We start from the raw sequence: 22,619 nt of genomic DNA, 5'->3' as shown, positions 1-22,619 counted from the left end.
CTATCTCCTGATTTCAAGTATCCTAGGCAAACTGTTCCATGAATCACACACAAATAAAAACATAAAGTGGATACTAACTTGCACATATCTACTCTGCTGTAGGTTTCCAAGCTCTTCTTGACAGAGTAATTTTCCCATTTTCCCCAGGAAAATATCTCTTTCCCATCATGACCCCTTAAACGATGACATTAAATGTAAGACTTTCTGTTTAAATATTTAGTCTTTCCCATCATGACGATGGGAAAACGTCCTTTAAACGATGACATTAAATGTAAGATTTTCTGTTTAAATATCTAGTCTTTCTGAAACAAAGAGGCTCATCAAGGTTTTTAAAACAGTTGCTAATATCTCTGTGAATTAATCCTATTTCAAATTACTCTAATACCCCACATTCACTCAGACATTTTCTGAAGCAAACTCAACCACTCAATATGAGGAAACACAGCCAAAAACTCTAAGAGGCCAAATTAGATGTCCAAAGGATAACCACTAACATCACTGCCTTATTTATAAGAAGACACTTATACTCAGTCAGACATTTATACTCTAGTAACTCTTACTTAACTAGCTTGATTATCTATTCCCAGTCTGTGAAACTTAGAAAATCAGAAACAGATAATGACTGTAACAGAAAGTCACACTGATATTATATTAGCAAGGATCATCAGCCTGACAATGAGGGAACAGATAAGAAAATCAGGTAAATAGATAAATAAATAGCACAACTGCTTAAATAGCAGAGTAGTCAGGGGCATTTGGTATACATAGCTCAGTGCCCTAAAGATAGTCCTGAATTGTGACTTAAGACAGAAATGACAATATCATTATAAAGTGTTCTCTTTACCTCTTTAAGAAGTAACTATCTGTATACAGCATTTTATAAATATACTCAACAAAAGTTAAAATAAAAAATTAAAACATTTATAGTTTAAAGATAATAAATCTCATTTCTCAGTTTTCTGGAAAATGCATGTAGATTCTGTGGACAATGATTTACAAATATGATCTATTCCTCTCCATTTTTCTCTCCTGGTGCCTTACACCACACCCACACCCACTTTTTTTTTTTTTTTTGTCTGCAGTGTGTAGCAACTTGATGTGGGATATTAGTTCCCAGACTAGGGGTTGAAACTGGGTCGCAATAAATCCAGTCTTAACCGCCAGACCACCAAGGAACTCTGCACCCCAAACTTTTATGGAGAAGCAATTAAAACTTTAACTCTACAACCTGTCCCAAGAAAGAATTCTTCTGAATGGAGATATCTCAAGATCCCCAAAAGGATTTCTTGGCTTAATTTGGAAGCCTAATCAATTAGTATCATGGCATTGTGCCATCAACAGATTTATTAACATTCATTCTCATTAATCCATGTCTTATCACATATATGCAGTTCCCATACTCAGCAATCACGGAGCAGTGGTTCTTAAACTTCACTTATAATAAAACACCCAGTTCTGACTCAGAGGGTCTGGGGTGGGAGCCTGAGGCTATTATGAAACAAGCAGTCAGAGAACACAATCAAAGAAACACTGTCATACAGCTTCCCTGATCCAGTTGTACATATACTCAATTATTATTCGATTTTCACCCAAGCACTGGTGAATATGAATATGTGGTCTAGGACACTGTGTTCCAATAGTTAATCTGCATCTACCAAATCTCTTAGGTTCACACTGCATCAAGGTTTTCACCATTAAAGTCTAATTTTCCACTTTCCCCCCCCCCCAACAACATGCAAGCACTTATTTGGGATTGGGTTTTTGTGCTACTGTCTTATATTGGCCAGTAAACCAAGGGATCGAAACTTTGTTTCACCTGCCTGTTAAAACTAGAGTTTTGTTTCTTTTTCCACTACCCGAAATGTTCTAGATTTGAAACAGGCAAGGGCATATGTGAGATAATTTTAAAGAGTATACATTACCTCATTATAAGGTGAAAAAATAAACTGGAAGATGATCAATAGTCCAATTAGAGTAGGTTGGCTGTCATAAAAACCAAATGCAACAAAAAGCTCCTTTCGACCAATTAATACAGCAAACAAGAAAAAACACAGGAAAGAATTCACCTAGAAAGAAGGATACAAAATTTCCAAGTTATCACCAAGCTAATCTCACTGTAGGATCAGTAGTACCAAAAAAGTAGAACAAGACATCATGATGTGATTTTTTTCTGTGATTATAGAAAAAGATATTTAGGTAAGTTTTTATTCTAGAAGGAAAAAAGGGCTGAGTTGAGGATGATATATTATTTCATTGTTAGTGAACAAATAATGGTTTGGCTGGACAATAAAACCTTGGAGCAAACTAGAGGATGGCTACCAAGGAGATCTGGAAAAGAAGTACGTAGAAAAACTTCCAAAGTCAGCCCAGAGCATGATGGTACTTTGGTCTAATGTGAATGTTCACCAGAAGTGTTCCACAGCTCTCTGAATTATCAGTGGAAGAGATACTGCTCTGTGGGTGTTAGCCAGCTTCTCTCTGCAACCACTCTAGGACGTGGTCAAGGGCTCATGAACAAAGCGGCCACGGTGATAGGGACAGAGACAAGGCATTAATCAACAGCAGAGACATCCCCTACCTGCTAAGAGCCCAATCTATCAGAAGAGGCACTCAACCCCAGCCCTGATAAGGTAACCTCAGAGAGCAGCCCACCACACTCACAGTAGGCTGAGTCTACTGGACTCCTCCCTTCATGAAAGGAGCAGTTATTTTCCTTACTAGACTGACTACTTATGTTAAATGTGGATTTGGACTTATTTAATGTCTTATTCACTGCCATTTATCCATGCAACATAGCTTCAAGCCAAGGAACTCATTTTTATACCTATAGATGTGAGGCATCAGGAAAATGCCTATAGGGGAATACAAGTCTTCTGTAATCCATCAACCAGAACAAGCTGGACTTTTAGAAAGGTACAAAGACCCATTTGAGACTCAGTTGAGTTTTCTTCTTTACATTTACTGCCTTTTCCAATTTCTTTTCAATGGGTGAATAACGACCTTTTTTTTTGGCCGCACCTGGCCAGGGAGTGAATCCAAGCCATAGCTATGCCACAGCTGTGGCAACACGGGATCCTTGACCCACTATGCCAGGCTGGGAATCAAACCTATACCTCTGCAGCAACCCAAGCAACTGCAGAGATAGCACTGGATCCTTAACCCACTGTACCACAGCAGGAACTCCTATAATGACTGTTTTAAAAGAGAAAAATGTTTTAAAAAAGGATTTCAGTGTCTAACTTATCTAGGCTTCCTCCTTTTGATCTTCACAGCTCCTCTAGCTGAGCAACTCAGGAGGTGGTGACGATGATGATGATAACAACAGATATTTATATAGTACTTATTACATTCCAGGTACCACTCCAGACTCTTTACCTGTGTTAACTTATTTAATTCTTACATCAGTCCTATAAGGCATCATCACTCAATAAGGGCATGGAGATAGAGAGAGGCTCAGGAACTGGCCTGAGTCCACAGAGATAGTAAGTCAGGTAGCCTGGCTATATCGTCTGTCTTAATCTCTCTACTATATGAACTCTCCTGCCTGCTATGCTTATCATGACTATCCTGCCAGAAAAAGGGAACTGTCATTCCAAACTTACCTGGCTAATAACAATATTTTTGACCGTGTGTCCCAACTTCCAGTGCCCCAGTTCATGGCCTAGTACAGCAAGCACCTCCTCATTTTTACATCCTTGCTTCTTATTCTGAATCAAAGAACAAATTGAAAATAAATTATCAAGAAACTTCAAAAAATTTATAACTTTTAACCTAGTAAGAGCCCTTCTTAGATTCTAACTTAAGGCAACAATCAGACTTTTATGCAAAACTCTTCATCCACTTAACAAAACATTCTCTGAACCACTCCATGTTAAACACAGGGTCAAGCTAGCTTAAACACAGAATCATGAACAAGACAGACATATTCCAACTTCATGAAGCTTACAGTCCAAGTTAGATTAGAAAAAATATAAGTCTTTATCCATGGGACAATAGTTAAATAAATCATGACAAAGTCATATGACAGCCATATTATGAACCCATTAGAAATTTTGCTTTCAAAGATTATGCTGTAACATGGGAAACTGCTCATGATAGATAGTGCCAAGTAACATTTATGTTGTACACCCGTTTGAAATGTTTTCAAAGATTGTGTTCTGACATGAGGAAGTGGTTCATTGGGTGAAGAAGGCAGGAAACAAAATTTAAAATACATAGTATGATTCCAATTATGAAAAATGCATATATGTATGTAAAAATACACAAATGCAGAAAATAGACTGAAAGCATATCAAACTCTAACAGCAGCTTTTTCTATACAGTAGAATTATAGTGTAGTTTTTTTTTTTTTTTTTTTTTTTGGCCCTGCCTGTAGCATGTTGAAGTTCTGGGGGCCAAGGGATCAGATCAATTGACCTGAGCCACAGCAGTGACAACTGTCAGATCTTTAACCCACTGAGCCACCAGGGAACTCCAGTGATGTTTAACTCTTTTTATCTTTTTCCTATTTTACAAATTATTTACAAATTTGCACATGAACCTTATGACCTACAAAAATAACACGAATTGCTGTTTTAAAAAATGAGACCTAGAAAAAAACAAATAACAATTAAAATTTAAAAAAGGAGGTGCCCTGTGGCACAGTGGGTCAAGGATCTGGCCTTGTCACTGCAGTGGCTCAGGTTGCTGCTGCAGCACAAGTTCGATCCCTGGCCAGGGAACTTCCACACGCCACAGGCATGGCCAAACAAAACAAAACAAAAAACCACACACAAACAAAAAAACCCCTGAGACCTTCAAGTTAAGATGGCATAAGGAATATTCACATCTAGTTTTATTCCCTCCAAAACCCCCAGTAAACCTACATTAAGGGCCACGCCCACAGCATATGGAGGTTCCCAGGCTAGGGGTCAAATCGGAGCTGTAGCCGCTGGCCTACACCAGAGCCATAGCAACGAAGGATCCAAGCCGCATCTGCAACCTACACCACAGTTCACAGCAATGCTGGATCCTTAACCCACTGAGCAAGGCCAGGGATCAAACCCGCCATCTCATATTTCCTAGTCGGATTCGTTAACTACTGAGCCATGACGGGAACTCCTATATATATTCTTCTTAATATTCTTTTCCATCATGATCTAGCCCAAGAGATTGGATATAACTCCCTGTGCTGTACAGCAGGACTTTGTTGTTAAAATTTAATGTTAAAATTTTTCAGGAGTTTCCATTGTGGCGCAGAGGAAATGAACCCAACTAGTTTCCATAAGGATATGGGTTCGATCCCTCGCCTCACTCAGTGGGTAGGGGATCCAGCATTGCTGTGAGTTGCAGTGTAGATCACAGATGTGGCTCAGATCCTCAGTTGCTGTGGCCATGGTGTAGGCTGGCAGCTGCAGCTCCGATTCGACCCCTAGTCTGGGAACTTCCACATGGTGCAGGTGTGGCCCTAAAAAGCAAAAAAAAAAAAAAAATTAAAAATGAAAATAAAATATTTCAGAACTCTGCTTCTCTAATTTTATTACAGCCTCACAAATCAATATTATAAATACACACACATATACACACATATAAACATATACATATGCACAAAAACATATATACACACACACACACATATTTTTTTTCCTTTGACACATATGAAGAATAGGCCAAGAAAGATAAAAACAATAACAAGAGAAGTTGCTAACATTTATGGGAGTTCCTGTTGTGGCTCAGCAGGTTACAGACCTGACTAGTACCCATGAGGAGGCAGCTTTGATCCCTGGCCTGACTAAGTGGGTTAAAGATCCTGTGCTGCTGTGAGCTATGGTGTAGATCACAGGCGCAGCTTGGATCTGGTGTTGTTGTGGCATAGGCCAACAGCTGCAGCTCCAATTCAACCCCTCACCTGGGAACTTCCACATGCCACAGGTGCGACCCAGAAAAGCCAAAAAACAAAAAAAGTTGTTAACATTATGAAATACTATGTACCAGGCCTTCTGTGCTAAGTACTGTATTATCTCACTTATACTTCATAATCACCATATAAGTACACTTATTACTACCATTTTACAGATGAGAAAAAAATCTAGGCACAGAGAAGTTTTCTTTTCTTTTTTTGCTATTTCTTGGGCCGCTCCCATGGCATATGGAGGTTCCCAGGCTAGGGATCTAATCGGAGCTGTAGCCACCGGCCTACGCCAGAGCCACAGCAACGCGGGATCCGAGCCGCATCTGCAACCCACACCACAGCTCACGGCAACGCTGGATCATTAACCCACTGAGCAAGGGCAGGGACCGAACCTGCAACCTCATGGTTCCTAGTCGGATTCGTTAACCACTGCACCACGACAGGAACTCCGGAGAAGTTTTCTAATTGCCTATAGCCACAAAGCCAATAAGTAGAAAACTTGGGATTTGAAGCCAAGTAGTCTGATGCCAATGACCTGTGCTTTCAACTTTTACACAAGTATCACTGTAAATTATTCAAAACCTATCAAATAAAATAAACGATTTTAGTTAACAGATATATAATCATTTGCATATTATTATAGTACTGCTTTTAAAATAACTAAACATAAATGGTAGATGGTCATATGAATGATAAAAAATGTTTAAAAAGCCAAATAAAATTCTCACTACTTATATAAACTTTCTAGATTCAATTTAAATACTGCCAAGACACAATAAACAATTTAGTCTTATACATGTGCACATCCACATTCACTCCCCAACATATACTCTGAAAAACAACTAAAAATGCTTAATAAGTAAAATAAATATCCTTCTAAATACACAGTTTAGTTCATTTGAAAGTAAGAAAAAGCCAAGGGTAAGGAGTTGAAATTGACATCCGTTGCAAAAATCCATGAAGGGCTATCCTCTGAGTTAAAGACTGAGCTATTTAAAAAAAGGCTGGCAAAATAACCCAATTGTGTCAAGCTCATCAAAAGTAGGGAAAAAGAGTCTCTTGTTAAAATTCAAAATCATTATCTGCGTGGTCCAAAAAAACACAAGCTAAGACATTAAGTGCATGCTCTGGCTTGGTAGCACTGGGGCCAAGTGACAGAAACAAATGCAAATACTCTATTAAGGAATGTGCCCTAAATTCAGACCCCTCAAGATTCCTGAAGATTAAGATCATTAATCTACTATGAACTCACAATAAAAATTACTAAATACTTCAGAAAAAAAGCCGCAGTAAGAGTTAGCAGAAACAATAAGGAGCACCATTTGCTACTTAAGACCTCAGATAATGGGGAGTTCCCATCGTGGCACAGCGGAAACAAATCCAACTAGTATCCATAAGGATGTGGGTTCCATCCCTGGCCCCGCTCAGTGGGTTAAGGATCCGGCATTGCTGTGAGATGTGGTGTACGTAGAAGACACGGCTCAGATTTGGTGTGACTGTGGCCAGCAGCTGTATCTCCAATTCAACCCCTAGCCTGGGAACTTCCATATGCCATGGATGCAGCTCTGAAAAACAAAACAAAATAAACCTTCAGATAATGGAATTATCAGATAGAGTATAAAATAGGCACATTTTAAACAAAAAAGGGAACTAAAAACATGAAGAAGGAATAAGACACTATCACAAATAACTGATGGGAAAAAGAACCAAATGTAATGTTAACACAATGGACTGGTTAAAAAAACAGATTAAATATAGCTAAGGAAAGAATTTATGAACTGGAATGCAGAGCTGAAAAACTACAGAATGCAGCTCCAAGAGACAAATATAAAAGGTTGGTTAGCACCTCTGGGAGACAGAATGAGATGGTATAACACATTCATCTAGTTGGAATTCCAGACAGACAGACTGGAGATACTGTGAAAGAAGCAATATGCAAAGATATAATAGCAAATAATTTTCAAAACTTCAGGAATAACATGAGTCGTCAGATTTAGGAACCACATTACATCCCAAGTAGGACTGGGATAAAGAAGTCTGTACTCGCATAACATGAAAATCAAAGAGAAATCTTAAGAACAACCAGAAAGAACTAAAAAGAAAGGACAATAAGCTCAGAGAAGACCTTTTCAGCAGGAACAAAGGAAACCAGAACAAAATAGAACAGTATCTTTAAAGAGCTAAGAAAAACAGGTGTCAATCTTGAATTGACATTCAAGAATGAGAGTGAAATAAAAACAAAAACAGAATTTTCCAAAGAAGTCTCTATAAAGCATATACTTTCGGAAGAAGCAAAGTGATTCCTAAAAGGAAGTGTGCAGTAAATAGGGAATGATAAGCAGAGACACAAGCAGTCACGTAAGTCAACTTAAATAATGACTGTATAAAATAATAATAATGCTAATTAAAGGGGTAAGAATAAACAAGATAAAACTAAAATATAATATGAAAGGGGTAATTAGATCAAAGTGTTTATTTAAGGTCCTTGGAATGTTCAGGAAGCAATGAAGATATTGCATATTTTAAGATTTTTTAGGTTATGTGGGCATGATTAATTTTTAACAGCAACAATTAAAAGGATAGTAATATGGAGTTTTGTGGTATAGCTGGTTAAGCATCTGGCATTGTCACTGCAGCAGATTGGGTCTCTGCTGTGGTGCAGATTTGATCCCTGGCCTAGGAACTTCCTCGTGCAGTGGGTGCAGTCAGAAAAAATCCAAAAAATTAAAAGATAAAAATAAAGCAGAAGGATGTGTAAGTGCGTATAAGTTTGGGGTGGGGGTGGAGATATGAAAAGAGGGGGGGAAAGGGCATAAAATAATATGGTAGAAATAATTCCAAATATTATGAGTAATCACAATATATATGAATGAACAAAGTTTGTCACAAAAAAAAAAAAAAACGATAGTGAGTGTTGGTTTGGATTTAAAAGCAACCATAACAACAAAGTCTATCTATATGCTATGTATGAGATATCTAAAATATAAAAACAGTAGGGTTAAAAGTAATGAATGTGATATGGTAATGGTTGCATACTATGAATATACTAAAAACCACTTAATTGTACACTTTAAAATGGTTATAATGGTAAATTTCATCTCAATAACATTTTTATGTGTTTTTTTGATTTTTGGTTTTTTTTTTTTTTTTTTTTTTTGTCTTTTCTATGGCTGGACCTGCGGCATATGGAGGTTCCCAGGCTAGGGGTCCAATCAGAGCTGTAGCTGCCGGCCTACGCCAGAGCCACAGCAACGCAGGATCCGAGCCGAGTCTGCAACCTACACCACAGCTCACGGCAACGCTGGATCGTTAACCCACTGAGCAAGGCCAGGGATCGAACCCACAACCTCATGGTTCCTAGTCGGATTTGTTAACCACTGAGCCACAACGGGAACTCCTCGATAATATTTTTAAAAAGTAAAAGAATGATATCCAACAAACATTTACCAAAAGAAATCTGATGTCATTGTATTAATATCAGACAAAATCAACTTACAGGCAAAAAGCATTATTAAAGAAGGTCACAACACAATGATAACAGGCTCAATTTACCAGGACAAATAATTCTAAATCTGCATGTACCGAATATTACGGGTTCAGAATATATTCATTCAAAATTGTCAGATTTGTTGGAGTTCCTGTTGTCACACAGTGGTTGACGAATCCGACTAGGAACCATGAGATTGTGGGTTCGATCGCTGGCCTTGCTCAGTGGGTTAAGGATCTGGCATTGCCGTGAGCTGTGGTGTAGATGCGCCTTGGATCCCTCGTTGCTGTGGCTGTGGTGTAGGCCAGCAGCTATAGCTCCGATTCGACCCCTAGCTTGGGAACCTCCATGTGCCGGGGGAAGTGGCCCTAGAGAAGGCAAAATGACAGGGGGAAAAAAAAACTGTCAGATTTGCAAAAATATCCTGACAAATGTATCATAATAAAAGATGTTAGCATATCACTATCAATAACTGAAATATCAAGCAAATAAAATATCAATAAAGATTTAAACAAAATAATAAAAAAGCTTCATCTATTGGATTCATATCTATCCTGAAACAATTAGAGAATATATATCCTAGAAAGCGAAAGCTAAAGGTTTTGAAATAAACTCCAACTACTTAAAAGAAGTACAAAAAAATAGAGAAACATGGAATTGAGTCTGTTTTATACACCTTAGAGAAACGCAACCTAATGGGAACACAGGTAGCAAGATATGAGAATCTAAATATTCTACCACTTTTCCACCTCTTCACCAATTCCTCATTTTTAAGGAAAATGACCACTTAAAATGAGGATGGGTAGATGCATGAAAAAGAGGGATAGATTAAAGTGACTGGCAAGAAAGCACTGACATTTATTATCTCTTTTCCTTTTAAACATTAGAATTTAGGTCAGAATACATTTGGTAGAGAAAGGAAAGAGATAACTAGCCTAGTTTCATAAAGGGCTAAGAGGCACGTGTACCTATACCTTTAGGGAATGGCCATTAAGAGGGAATAACGAACAAAGCACCAATTAACAGACATCTATTCCAAGGGGGGAATTAAGAGGTGCAATTGAAGATCTACATACAAAAATATTCATTGCAAGAACATTTTTAACAGTAAAAAACTAAAAACAACCCATATATCCAATAAGAGAATGATTTTTAAAAAAATGATAGTTTAAAAAGACTAGAAATATATATAGTAAAATGTTTATGGTTAGTTGGATTATTCATGTTTTCTAATTTACCTACTGCTTTAATAAGAAGAAAAATAGGCAGTTTTGTTTTGTTTTGTTTTGTTTTGGGGCCACACCTGCAGCATATGGAAGTTCCCAGGATAGGGGCTGAAATGACGCTACAGCTGCCAGCCTATGCCACAGCCACAGTAACACCAGATCCAAGCTGTGTCTGTGACCTACACCACAGCTTACAGCAATGCTGGATCCTAAACCACTGAGTGAGGGCAGTGATCAAATGCACCTCCTCATGGATACCAGTCAGGTTCGTTACCACTGAGCCACAACGGGAATTCCTAAAATAGGCTGCTTTTTTAATAATAATGATAACAGTTCCCACTCATTAAATGCTCTATGTACCAGACATTGTATTATTAAATATTTTAGGAGTTCCCATTGTGGCGCAGTGGTTAACGAATCCGACTAGGAACCATGAGGTTGCAGGTTCGGTCCCTGCCCTTGCTCAGTGGGTTAATAATCTGGCATTGCCGTGAGCTGTGGTGTAGCTCCCAGATGTGGCTCAGATCCCGAGTTGCTGTGGCTCTGGCGTAAGCCAGTGGCTACAGCTCCGATTCGACCCCTAGCCTGGGAACCTCCATATGCCGCGGGAGGCCCCAAAGAAATGGCAAAAAGACAAAAAAAAATAAATAAATAAATAAATAAATATTTTACATACAGTTTGTTATCCTCCAGTACTACAAGACAGCTATCATTAGCCTTATTTCTTAGAAAGTAACACAGGCTTCAGGCTTCCAGGTTTTTCACTAGTTACCTGTTTCCCAATATGAATTATGAATTCCTTTATAAAACAAGCAGGTCTCTATTCTATAACATAGGCTCTTGCCTCTTGGTTTGATGTCAGATTCAGGAAGCTAATCAGAACTGTGTGGGGTCACATTCATTGATGTGGAATGAAAGAGCTTAAATAAAGGTCGCTTTCTGCAAAAAGGCGACTTGTTTATTTGTGGTAGATTCTCAAACAAAATTGGATTTTTCTTTCTTCCCATGCTGATTTCACATACAAGAACAAAAATAAGTACCATATATCTTTCACTTTTCTATATAACACATTCCTTTTTCTATAATTCACACACTGATTCTTTTTGATACTCCCAACACCAAGTTCTCAGGATAGGCAGTGTTTTCTTCATTTTGGAGATGAAAAACACCCAGAAGTTAAAATTCTTAAGATCATCTTGCTAATAAGTAGTGGGTAAAACTCAAACCCACATTTCTGGATCCTGCCCTCTTTCCATTATACTTATCAACGGGAAAGACTTTTACACAACCCTAGCACTTGCTGGGAAAATACTTGTTTTTGTCTATAAAGGGACAACTTTTGCATATAGTCTTTATGTATTTAAATGTTTCCTTTTACTTAAACTGCTTTGGAGACAGGTTGTTCCAATTATTGAATCTGCCTTCTGAAGGGTAAAATTGCAAAGAGTAAGTTTCTCAGACATCTTTTTATTTTATTTTTGCTTTTTAGGGCCATACCCTCGGCATATGGAAGTTCCCAGGCTAGAGGGAGAATCAGAGCTACAGCTACCAGTCTACACCACAGCCACAGCAACACCAGCAGATCTGTGATGTACACCACAGTTCACGGCACCACCAGCTCTTTAACCCACTGAGCAAGGCCAGGGATTGAACCTGTGTCCTCCTGGATGCTAGTAAGATTTGTTAACTGCTGAGCCACAATGGGAACTCCAGCTTAGACATCTTTTTAAATGTGAATCGCCGATATGGACATATTTATCAAAATGCCAGTAGTAGTTATCTCGAAGAGGAGAGATTTCAGATAACTTTAGTTTTCTTCTTTAAACATCTGTTGAAAGCAAAACACTTCATCCTCTCTACATCATCCAGACTTCAAACCATTTTGCATCTCCCACTGCATAGTACATAATAGGCGTTCAGTAGCAGGGTGCTGAATAAACTGTTTCCTAAACTTCTGCCACGCCTGTGTATTCTTTATGCGATTATTTACTTAATATCTTTCTTTAAATCAATTCACCTAAAAAAATGTTTTGACCACATCTGCAGCATGTGGAAGTTCCTGGGCCAGGGATCCAACCTGTGCCACAGCAGTGACCGAAGCCACTGCAGTGACGATGCCAGATCCTCAACCCACTGTGCCACAAGAGAACTCCTCAATTCACTTTTTAAACGTATCCATATCCTAAATGATAATGTTCATTAAACTGTGATACACTCACTTTATCTTTTTTCCTTATGTACACTAATATACATATAGCTATTCAAATCATGATATACTACTTAAAGTCACCTCACCTGTGGTACATATGCTGGAAATGAGTACGAGTGCTGCATCAATATTTGACTTTCTCCTTCACTCCTCGTAATAGCAAACACCCAAGTACTTTAAATCCATCTTTTATTATGACTCCACACTTACTGTGACCTCTCTCTCTAGTGTAGGTCCTTAATTCATGTCTATCTTGGTTATCTTGATGCAATAGGCCCCTAGAAGTCTCTCTTGCCTCCAATCTTTGCTCTATCCTATATACTGCCATCAAATTTTAAACTTCCTAGGAGTTGCCATTGTGGCTCAGCAGTAATGAACCCAGCTAGTATCCATGAGGATGCAGGTTCAATCCCTGGCCCCGCTAAGTATCTAGCATTGTTGCAAGCTGCAGCATAGGTTGCAGACACCGCTCGGATCTGGCGTTGCTGTGGTTATAGCTGACAGCTACAGCTCTGATTCAACCCTAGAACTTCCATATGCTGTAGGTGCGGCCCTAAAAAGACAAAAAAATTTTTTTTTAATTTCCTAAAATAAGTTTTGGCCTCCACCCGAATCAATCTTAACTTTCCAGGCCACTGAAAATAACCATTCAACGTCTTCAGGAAGAAGTATTTTATAAACTGGTCCTGGCCTACCTATCTATCCCCATTTATAAGAATACATTTATTCACTATTTTCAGAATAGCCATTCTGTAGGTTTTTTTGCCTTTATAGCTTTATTCATTCCATATCTTCAACCTGAAAAACACCATCCCCAAGTCAAGTCACAATTCTAATTCAAATATCCTCTCTTTTAAGAAAACTGTCTAACCATTAGAATTCATATTTCTTTTTTTTTTTTTAATTTTTATTGGGAGGTCCCATTGTGGCTCAGTGGGTTAAGAACCTAACTAGTATCTATGAGGATGCAGGTTCGACCACTGGCCTCGCTCAGTGGGTTAAGGATCCGACGTTGCTGTGAGCTGTGGTGTAGGTCACAGACAAGGCTTGGATGTGGTGTTGCTATAGCTAGGTTGTAGGCCAGCAGCTGCAGCTCTGATTGGACCCCTAGCCTGAGAACTTGCATATGCCACAGGTACAGCCATAAAAAGGTAAAAAAAAAAAAATTATTATAGTTGATTACAATATAGAATCTGTATTAATTTCTCAATTTCTAAAAGCAACATTATTTCAGCCACTCATGATATTTAACATCCTCTGTCTTAAACTATGAGCTGTCTGTATACATATCCAGTCTCCTCTACCTACAGGTTCTATAGGGTAGGACTATGTAACTTATACATAGATGCTAAAATATTTGTAGCTATCAATGAAATAAAGCAGGCTCTTCAAGTAGCCAGCAAAATAACTCTGTCTCCATTCAATACAATTCAAAGGACTACCCAACTTTTAAGATTTAAGCCAAAGAATATTGTTCTCGCAGATACTGAAGGTTGGTGATTTCATTATATTGCTTAAAATCAGCAGACCACTATCTAACACCCAAGTTTGGCGATAAAGTAATATGACCTCAGAAAACTAAATATGGAACTATCATATGATCCAGCAATCCCATTCTTGGGCACATATCCAGGCAAAACTTTCATTCAAAAAGATGCATGCATCCCTCTGTTCATTGGAGCACTATTCACAATAGCCAAGACATGGGGAAGCATTCCACAGTGTTGCTGCCTGGTTACCCTTTCTGGACTTTAGTGTACCCATCTATAAATGACCTTAAGAGGTCTAGCTTAAAATCCTATGACTCTCGTCAGACCAAAGTGATTTTATTTTTTATTTTTTGTCTTTTTGCCTTTTCTAGGGCCGCTCCTGAGGCATATGGAGATTCCCAGGCTAGGGTCAAATCGGAGCCGTAGCCACCGGCCTGCCAGAGCCACAGCAACCTGGGATCCAAGCCGCATCTGCAACCTACACCACAGCTCACGGCAACGCCGGATCCTGGACCCACTGAGCAAGGCCAGGGATTGAACCAGCAACCTCGTGCTTCCTAGTCGGATTCATTAACCACTGCGCCATAACTCGAACTCCAGACCAAAGTGACTTTAAATCTAATATCCCAACAGGATAACCCCACTTAAAAAAAAAAATCAGAGGAGATAACCCTCAACCAATGCTATTTAACCCCTTCAAAGAATTTTGTTCTATCTACATATTTAAAACAGGTTAGGCAAAAAAACAAAAAACAACAAAAAAAAGAGCTTCCGTTGCGGTACAGTGGAAACGAATCCAAACGAATCCATGAGGTTGTGGGTTTGATCCCTAGCCTTGTTCAGTGGGTTAAGGATCCAGCATTGCTGTGAGCTATGGTGTAGGTTGAGGAGGCGGCTCGGATCCTGCATTGCTGTGGCTGTGGTGTAGGCCAATGGCTTTAGCTCCAATTTGACCCCTGGCCTAGTAACCTCCATATGCTGTGGATGCGGACCTAAAAAGCAAAAGAAAAAAAAATTAAATAAAATAAAAATTAAGGAGTTCTTGTCGTGGCGCAGTGGTTAACGAATACGACTAGGAACCATGAGGTTGCGGGTTCGGTCCCTGCCCTTGCTCAGTGGGTTAATGATCCGGCGTTGCCGTGAGCTGTGGTGTAGGTTGCAGACGCGGCTCGGATCCCGCGTTGCTGTGGCTCTGGCGTAGGCCAGTGGCTACAGCTCCGATTGGACCCCTAGCCTGGGAATCTCCATATGCCGTGGGAGCGGCCCAAGAAATGGCAAAAAAAAAAAAAAAAAAAAAAAGACAAAAAAATAAATAAATAAATAAAAATTAAAACAGACTAGACACCTCTCTAGACCATTTCTTCAAGGTCAAAACAGATGGTCAATGATAGTAGTTATTTTCTGGTACTTAAAATATATAGAGTACAAGGTCTTTCACATATATTATTTCATTTAATCTTTTAGAACCCTAAAAAGTAGGCATCTTTATCCTAGTATTTTTCAACTAGGAGTGATCTTGCCCCCTCTCTCCTGCCCTTGGGCACATCTGGGAATGAAAAGAGACATTTTTTGGTGGGAAAGGAGGGATGGACACTGGCCAGGGATGCTGCTAGACATCCTATGATGTACACAATAGCCACCCACATGAAAAATTATCTGGTCCTAGATGTGAAGAGGGCCAAGGGGAGAAACCCTGCTGGCACTGTCTTTCAGTTGTGAAATCAAAGATTTAGAGAGCTTAACTTACTTGCCCAGAGTCACACATATCCCAAATCATCTCTGAACGACATCAAAGCCAATGGTACATTCCATCACACAGACAAGTACTGGAGACTGTTGTATTGGTTTCTTATCATTACCTCCCCCCCTTCCTCGTTTCGTCTTGGTATACTTTAGATTTTGCTGATCAACATCAGGTGACCTTCTGCACCAGCAGATTCAGAAAAAGCTTTCTCAGACTCTCAGGTCAGATTTAAGAAATGTTTTCTCTTGTGTTCTCACTGCATCCAGTATACACAGCTTCACTGAAGCAATTACAGTATCAGACTGAGATTGTCTGATATCAGTCTCCTTTTGACCATAAATTCCTTGAGAGCAAGGTTTGCCTCTTTATTTTTGTATTCCTAGTGCCAAGGAAAGTATCTCAGCACAGAGTTTACATCTCATAAATACTTGGTAAAGAAAAAAACAAAAGAAAACTGACCAAGTTACATGGTGTATCCAAGGATGCACAGCTACTAAATGACAGAACCAGGATTCAAATTCAGCCTCTTCATTGCTAAAGCCTATTAATTACCACATCTCAATGAAGCTAAAAATAAGATGTTCATCTCCTCTTCATCCTGCCTGTGGGAATTCTTTGATCATAAATATATCAGGATTATATATATAGTCCCTGTTATAAAGACAGCTTATAATCATAAAAAATTTCCTACCTTACACTTGTAATTTTAACATGTACATTCTGCGAAGGCTTGCATGGTAGATAGCATATAACCATAGCGATAATCTCTCCCAGATACCAGAATTATAAAGGGGTCACTGTGTTTTTGATAGTCTCCCTGAATTCAACACTCACTACATAGAAATTGATGTTATTTTGAACTGTTACAGGAACTGTTTATAAAAACTAAGCCAGGGTCTCTTAGGAAAAGAAGAACTCACTTTAACTTTAGCTTTTATTTCTTCACTGTCCCCTTCTCCATCATTGCGGGGTTCCATGCCAGACTCCTCCTGGATGTCTTTGTTTAATACAGAATACTCTTCTAGTAGAGTGTCAAACAAAACTATTCGCTTGTTCTTGAAGAAGCCATAAAAATAAGCATTGCTGTGGGAAGAGCGTTTAGATCCTAAGGAAAAGACAGTTCAAAGCATGGAAAATAATTAAAAAGCCTGGGGTCTTTTGGAGAGACGCCTAGAAACTGAATTACTGGAAAGGACATTAACATTTTCATGTTGTTTAACACCTGAAGAATATTATATCAACATAAAGCACCACCAGCAGTGGAGATTGTTTTTCTGCAGTCTTAATAGCAATAAGTAAATAAATAAAGCCTAATATCCAACAGTTGTGGATTAAATTATGGTAAAGCTATGAAATGGAATTTTAAGCAGCCAGAAAAAAATTATCCTTTTTGAAGAATTTTAACAAGATAGGAAAAAGCTCACCAACATACTGAAAAGGATATAACACTTCATGTATATAAAGTTCTATTATTGTCATAAAAATGTGCATGTAAATGGAAAAGCATAAACACGAGCATATTAAGAAATATATTAAAATATTATTTATTACTGGGTTCTAGAAATAAGGATTTTTGTTCCCTCTTTATCCTTTTCAAGGCTTTTAACACAAGTACACTTATTTCTATAATTAGAAAAAACTAAAGCTCTCTTTAAAAAGACTGGAAAAAAAAGTACCTAAAATGTTAACAGTGGCTAACAGTAGCTGAACTATGGCTGATTTTTATTCTTTATATTTTTCTTTATTTTCCATAGTTTTCTTTATATTTTATGTCCTACCATGTGCAGTGAGTTTAGTGGTTAAGAACAGACTTTAGGTTCAAATCTTGGCTCTGCCATGCATTAGTTGTGTAAATATAAGAAACGTTCTTTCCTTCTTTATTTTTTTCTTTCCTTCCTTCTTTTTTTCTTTCCTTCCTTTCATCCTTCCGTCCTTTTGTCCTTCCTCCCCCCTCCCTCCCTCTCTTTCTTTCTTTTTTTCTTTCATTTTTTAGGGCTCCGTGGCATACGGAGGTTCCCAGGCTAGAGGTCCAATCGGAGCTGCAGCTGCCAGACTATGCCATAGCCACAGCATAACATCAGATCCGAGCCGCATCTGCGACCTACACCACAGCTCACAGCAACACCAGATCCTTAACATACTGAGCAAGGCCAGGGATCAAACCTGCATCCTCACCGATGCTAGTCAGATTTGTTTTCGCTGAGCCACAAGAGGAACTACCGTTCTTAATTTCTTTAAGCTTTATTTTCATGTTTATGACATGAGGCTCCAGCGTTTTGGTTTGGTTGCCTGGAAGTTAAGAGCCAAACATGTAGTCCAATTTTGTCAATAATATAGGATCTTAGGATTTAGAAAGCTGTGTATCTGAATATTACACTTCTATCTTCTCTGATTCTAATTTTTTAATCAATTAAAAAATATTTCTTAAAAGCTGCCTGAAGTTATCTGTGGAAATAGGCAGATAAGTAAAATAAAATTAACGTCTTAGTATCTCTCACTGGTTTAAGTATCTCAAAGTGTCTCCCGAGGAATACCTACACCAAAATCACCTACAGGCACCTGTTAAATGTAAATACTAGAAATATCCAATAAGTCAGAATGTCGAGGAATGTCTTTTAACAAACTCTCCAGGGGATTCTTAAAGTTTAAGAGTCCCTGCACTAGATCAGAAGCTTTCCGTATCACTGTGCCTGGCATACAGTTATTTGTTCACTAAGGCTTGTTTACTGGATGAATTAATGATGACACCTGAGATATGAGGTATTTGAGAACTCTGAAAACTGAAATGTTTGTGCAACTGTATCAGCCTCTCAGCTGTATTAGATACAGCTGACCACTGCTTCCTTGAAACACTTTCTTCTCCTGACTCAAAAGAAACATCATCTTCTTCTGGTTTTCTTCCTACCTCAGTGGTCTCGCCTCCTCAGCCTTTGCTGGCTCTTCCTTCTCTGCTGACTCTGACCTGAACCCCCTTCTCTTCTCTAAGTGCCCTCATCCACAGCATTAAACACATGCCAGATGTTTCCACATCACTATTTCTAGCCCTGACCTCTCCCTAGAGCTCCAGATATCTATATCCAGTTGCCTACCTGACACGCCTACACCTCCACATCAAGGTCTATAATACATATTTGTTGTTTATACTCTTAGGTGTAGTTTTTCCCTGACCAGTATTAGAATCCCCTTGCAGAGTTTAGGGAATTTTACGCCACACAAGTCTTATGAGAGAAAGATTCTCACTTGAGAAATCTAAGAGCTAGATATCTGCTTCTCCAGCACTCCTGGCAGCTAGTCCAGTGCCCTAGCTCAGTCTATCAGACGCACCCACTGGGGACTCTGAATGGTTAGCTAATTACACAAAGGAGCAGAGCAGTGAGGAATTAATTCTGTAGGTGCTAGTGGAAGGGATGTTAAAGGTGCAAACTGCTAAACCCAACAGCAGTGTCATCACCAGACTGGTTGTGCAGGATGATTCTAAGTTCCTCATCTCCCAACAGAGAGCCCAATTTCCAAGTCTGGTAAACTTAACTTTCCTGATGATTTTGTGAGTGACCAAATACTGTTTCAATAAAGAATTTTTCAGGTTAAATCAGCCACAGTAGGTTTCTATGACTGATGTATAACTAATTATTGCTTGTAGAACTTCAGTACTCTAGCTGAATAGGTATCTCGAAATATAACACACCCAACAGAACTTAAGCCCTCACAAACCTGCTCTTCTCCCATTTTTTTCCCATCTCAGTAACCCACCATTTACCCATTTAGTCCAAAAATCTTGGTCGTTATCTTTGATGTCCCTTTCTCCATTATTCCTTTACGTGCCATCTATTAGCAAATTCCATCAACTCTACCACCAAAACACATCCCAAATACACCCACTTCCCTCCATCAATTACTACACCTTAATCTAAGCCACCATTTTAGAATCTCCTCCTGAACTGCACGGGCCTCCTAACTGCTCTCCCTGCTTCTCCTCTTGCCTCCCCACCACCTATTCTCTGTATAGCAACCCAAGATAGGTTAAAAGTACAAACGAGGAGTTCCTGTCATGGCTCAGGGGAAACGAATCTGACTAGTATCTATGAGAATGCAGGTTTGGTCCCTGGCCTCGCTCAGTGGGTTAAGGATCTGGCATTGCCATGAGCTGTGGTGCAGATCACACACACAACTCGGGTTTGGCGTTGGTATGGTGTACGTAGGCCAGTGGCTACAACTCCAATTCGACCCCTAGCTTGGGAACCTCCGTATACCACAAGTGTGGCCCTAAAAAGACAAAAAAAAAAAAAAAAAAAAGTACAAACTAGGCCATGTCACTTTCCTGCCTAAAACCTTCAACAGCTTCCCCCCCAGCCTTAAAATAAAATCCAAGTTCCCTACCCTGATTTACAAAGGTCTCTGTGGTCTGACTCTTGTCTATGTCTCAGAGTTCATGTCATAACACTTTCCTGCTATTTGGTAGCCGCACTTCTTTCTGTTTTTTGAAGATACAAAGTTCTGGAAGGTCTCCCCACTGATCTCAGCATGGATGGCTCCTTCCTTCAGATCTCAGCTTAAATTCTTTTGCTCAGAGTGGTCTTATCTGATGACCTAATCTAAAGTATCTCCTCAGACTTTCTTCATCACTTCACACTAGTTTAACTCTCTGCTCAGTACTTGCTGAGATTTTTTGAGAGCAGGACTTCTGGCTTTTCAACTGGTTTTTCCCTTTCAATTTACAAGTCCATAATGTGTGTTATTACTGTTAGTAACAACATTCATTCACTCAAAATATTTCTGAGGATTGTTACCATTATTAACAACAAAAATATACATTAAGGAAGAGTAACTTCTGTTTAGTAGAGGTAAGTTGCCCAAAGTCACACAGGTCCTTTGTGATAGAACCAGAACTTAAACTCAAGCCTGACCTCAGAAATGCTACCCTCTAGCTACTCCAATCTTGATTTTCTATAGTCTCAGCTTGTGTTACAGACCTCCATGAAGTGTTCCCCATTTCACCTAAAATTCTACAGCACTGATGGCATATATCACAAATCTTCTCTATTATCTCTATCATCATAGCATTAGCTCTCACATTATCTGATTACAACTTAAGTGATCAGCAAATTAGGGTGTCCCTTCAGTAAAAGTCCCTCAGAAATGTTCTACTGTACTGATCAGTATGCTACTGGTTTAATACCAATTAAAAACGTAGCAATCTCAGAGGCTAAAGTAGTAGTATGAATTGGCTTATTTTTCTACCATTTCCCCATAGACATATTCCAATTGTGCTGTGAGTTGGCCCCCAAATGTCTGAGATTTCTGTACTCTTCTAGTTACTATTAATTCATTATCTCCAGTTGTAACCATCTCTGTTCTCCCCTGCCCCTGCAACTACTTCTCAGTTTCTACTTCTTCATCCACTAAAGCTGCTTCCCAGTGGTGATTTTTTAGTTTTAGAGGCGGGAAAGGCAAATCACGGCTTGCAGGGCAAGTCAAACCTGCCACTTATTTTTTTCAATAAAAATGTATTAGAACCCAGCCATGCTCATTTGTTTATGTATTATCTATGGCTGTCTTTGTACTGCCATGGCAGAGTTGAATAGCTACAACAGAGACCGTGTGACCTGCAAACCCTAAAATCCTTATTGTCTAGCTCTTTATAGAAAATGTCTGCCAGACTAGAGAGGAAGCAAAACTGAAACCCAGAAGGGCAAAGTGACTTGTTCAAGATCCCACAGTTGACAAATGGCGGAGGCAGAACTAGTCTCATTCATTTACATGGATTTTAATTTATAGATTTTGAAAGTCATGATGCCACACAGTCTTTCTCTGCATCTTTGTAGGCTTCCTTGGGACTATAGTAGTCTTATGTAGCCTAACTCTCAAAAACAAAGTAGAACCTACCTGAAGTACCTAGTGTTACTACAGTCTGGGTAATCTGCAGGTGAAATCAGCATCCTGCCGTACATGGTAAGTTTTCTTGGGGGAGACAAAGCCAATGACACTGGTTCTGTTTTTAACCCTCAAACCAGTGCCAAATGGAATCTGACTAAGCAAGAGTCTAGCTCAAGGAGCCAGGCAGGTAATAGAAGTGAATAAATCAATCTAGTACCATGATGTAACAGGGAGTGATAAAAGTCTTGGCCCAGAATTTAAAACAATACTGTAAAGCCAACCAAATACAGTTGCAGGCAAGGGCAAGATTTGGCATCAGGCCACCAGTTTCTATCCCTGGACTAGGTCATTAATTCTTATAAAGCCTAAAAAGCCAAAATGTAAAATCCTAACCTTTAAACAACAAAAGGCACACAAACAAAAACCCCCAAAACCAACGGATTCAAACTCTTTCATTAAAGTTTTAAGAATAAAAGTACTCAATTAAAACAAATCACTCAAATAAAAGTTTCTTACCCCAAGGAGCCTTACCTTCAACAACATACACCTTAGTCAAAGGGAAGTCAATACTCTTTGCCATGATTTCAATTTCTTGTTTAAGCTTCCCCTCAGGCAGAGGTGTGAATTTGTCAAATAAAGGAGCAATGTAATCAGCATAGATGGTGACAAGCACCTGAAAAGCAAATGTGAGAACTACTT

The 22,619-nt window shown here is 39.0% G+C and overlaps 1 protein-coding gene and 1 long non-coding RNA gene across 6 annotated transcripts in view; one reads left to right on the top strand and one right to left on the bottom strand.

The window, feature by feature from the left end:
* LOC106510655 (uncharacterized) overlaps positions 1 to 22,619 on the top strand; it is a 282,042-nt gene that overhangs the window by 98,359 nt on the left and 161,064 nt on the right. The gene's annotated exons all lie outside the window — the stretch shown is intronic.
* Positions 1 to 22,619, bottom strand: part of ZMPSTE24 (zinc metallopeptidase STE24) — a 48,384-nt gene that overhangs the window by 2,748 nt on the left and 23,017 nt on the right. Inside the window, exons 6-9 of one of the 5 annotated variants that reach the window (XR_014807509.1) lie at positions 20,383 to 22,593; positions 16,967 to 17,986; positions 3,603 to 3,707; positions 1,923 to 2,066 (exon numbers count right to left, since the gene is read on the bottom strand). Coding sequence is in view for 1 of the 5 variants with exons in the window: in XM_021096012.2 (XP_020951671.1) it covers positions 1,923 to 2,066; positions 3,603 to 3,707; positions 16,967 to 17,151; positions 22,452 to 22,593 (576 nt within the window). In the remaining 4 variants the exon portion in view is untranslated. Of the gene's footprint in view, positions 1 to 1,922; positions 2,067 to 3,602; positions 3,708 to 16,966; positions 18,068 to 20,308; positions 22,594 to 22,619 lie in introns of those variants that run through there. The other 4 variants (XM_021096012.2, XR_014807510.1, XR_014807511.1 and 1 more) reach the window with 4 other exon arrangements.

The sequence above is a fragment of the Sus scrofa genome, chromosome 6, assembly GCF_054392235.1.
Source record: "Sus scrofa isolate SSC_HxYL_T2T_F1_AM1 chromosome 6, Sscrofa_HxYL_maternal_Yorkshire_Landrace_v2.0, whole genome shotgun sequence".
NCBI classification, from domain to species: Eukaryota; Metazoa; Chordata; class Mammalia; order Artiodactyla; family Suidae; genus Sus; species Sus scrofa.
This window is presented reverse-complemented; position numbering and strand designations above follow the sequence as displayed.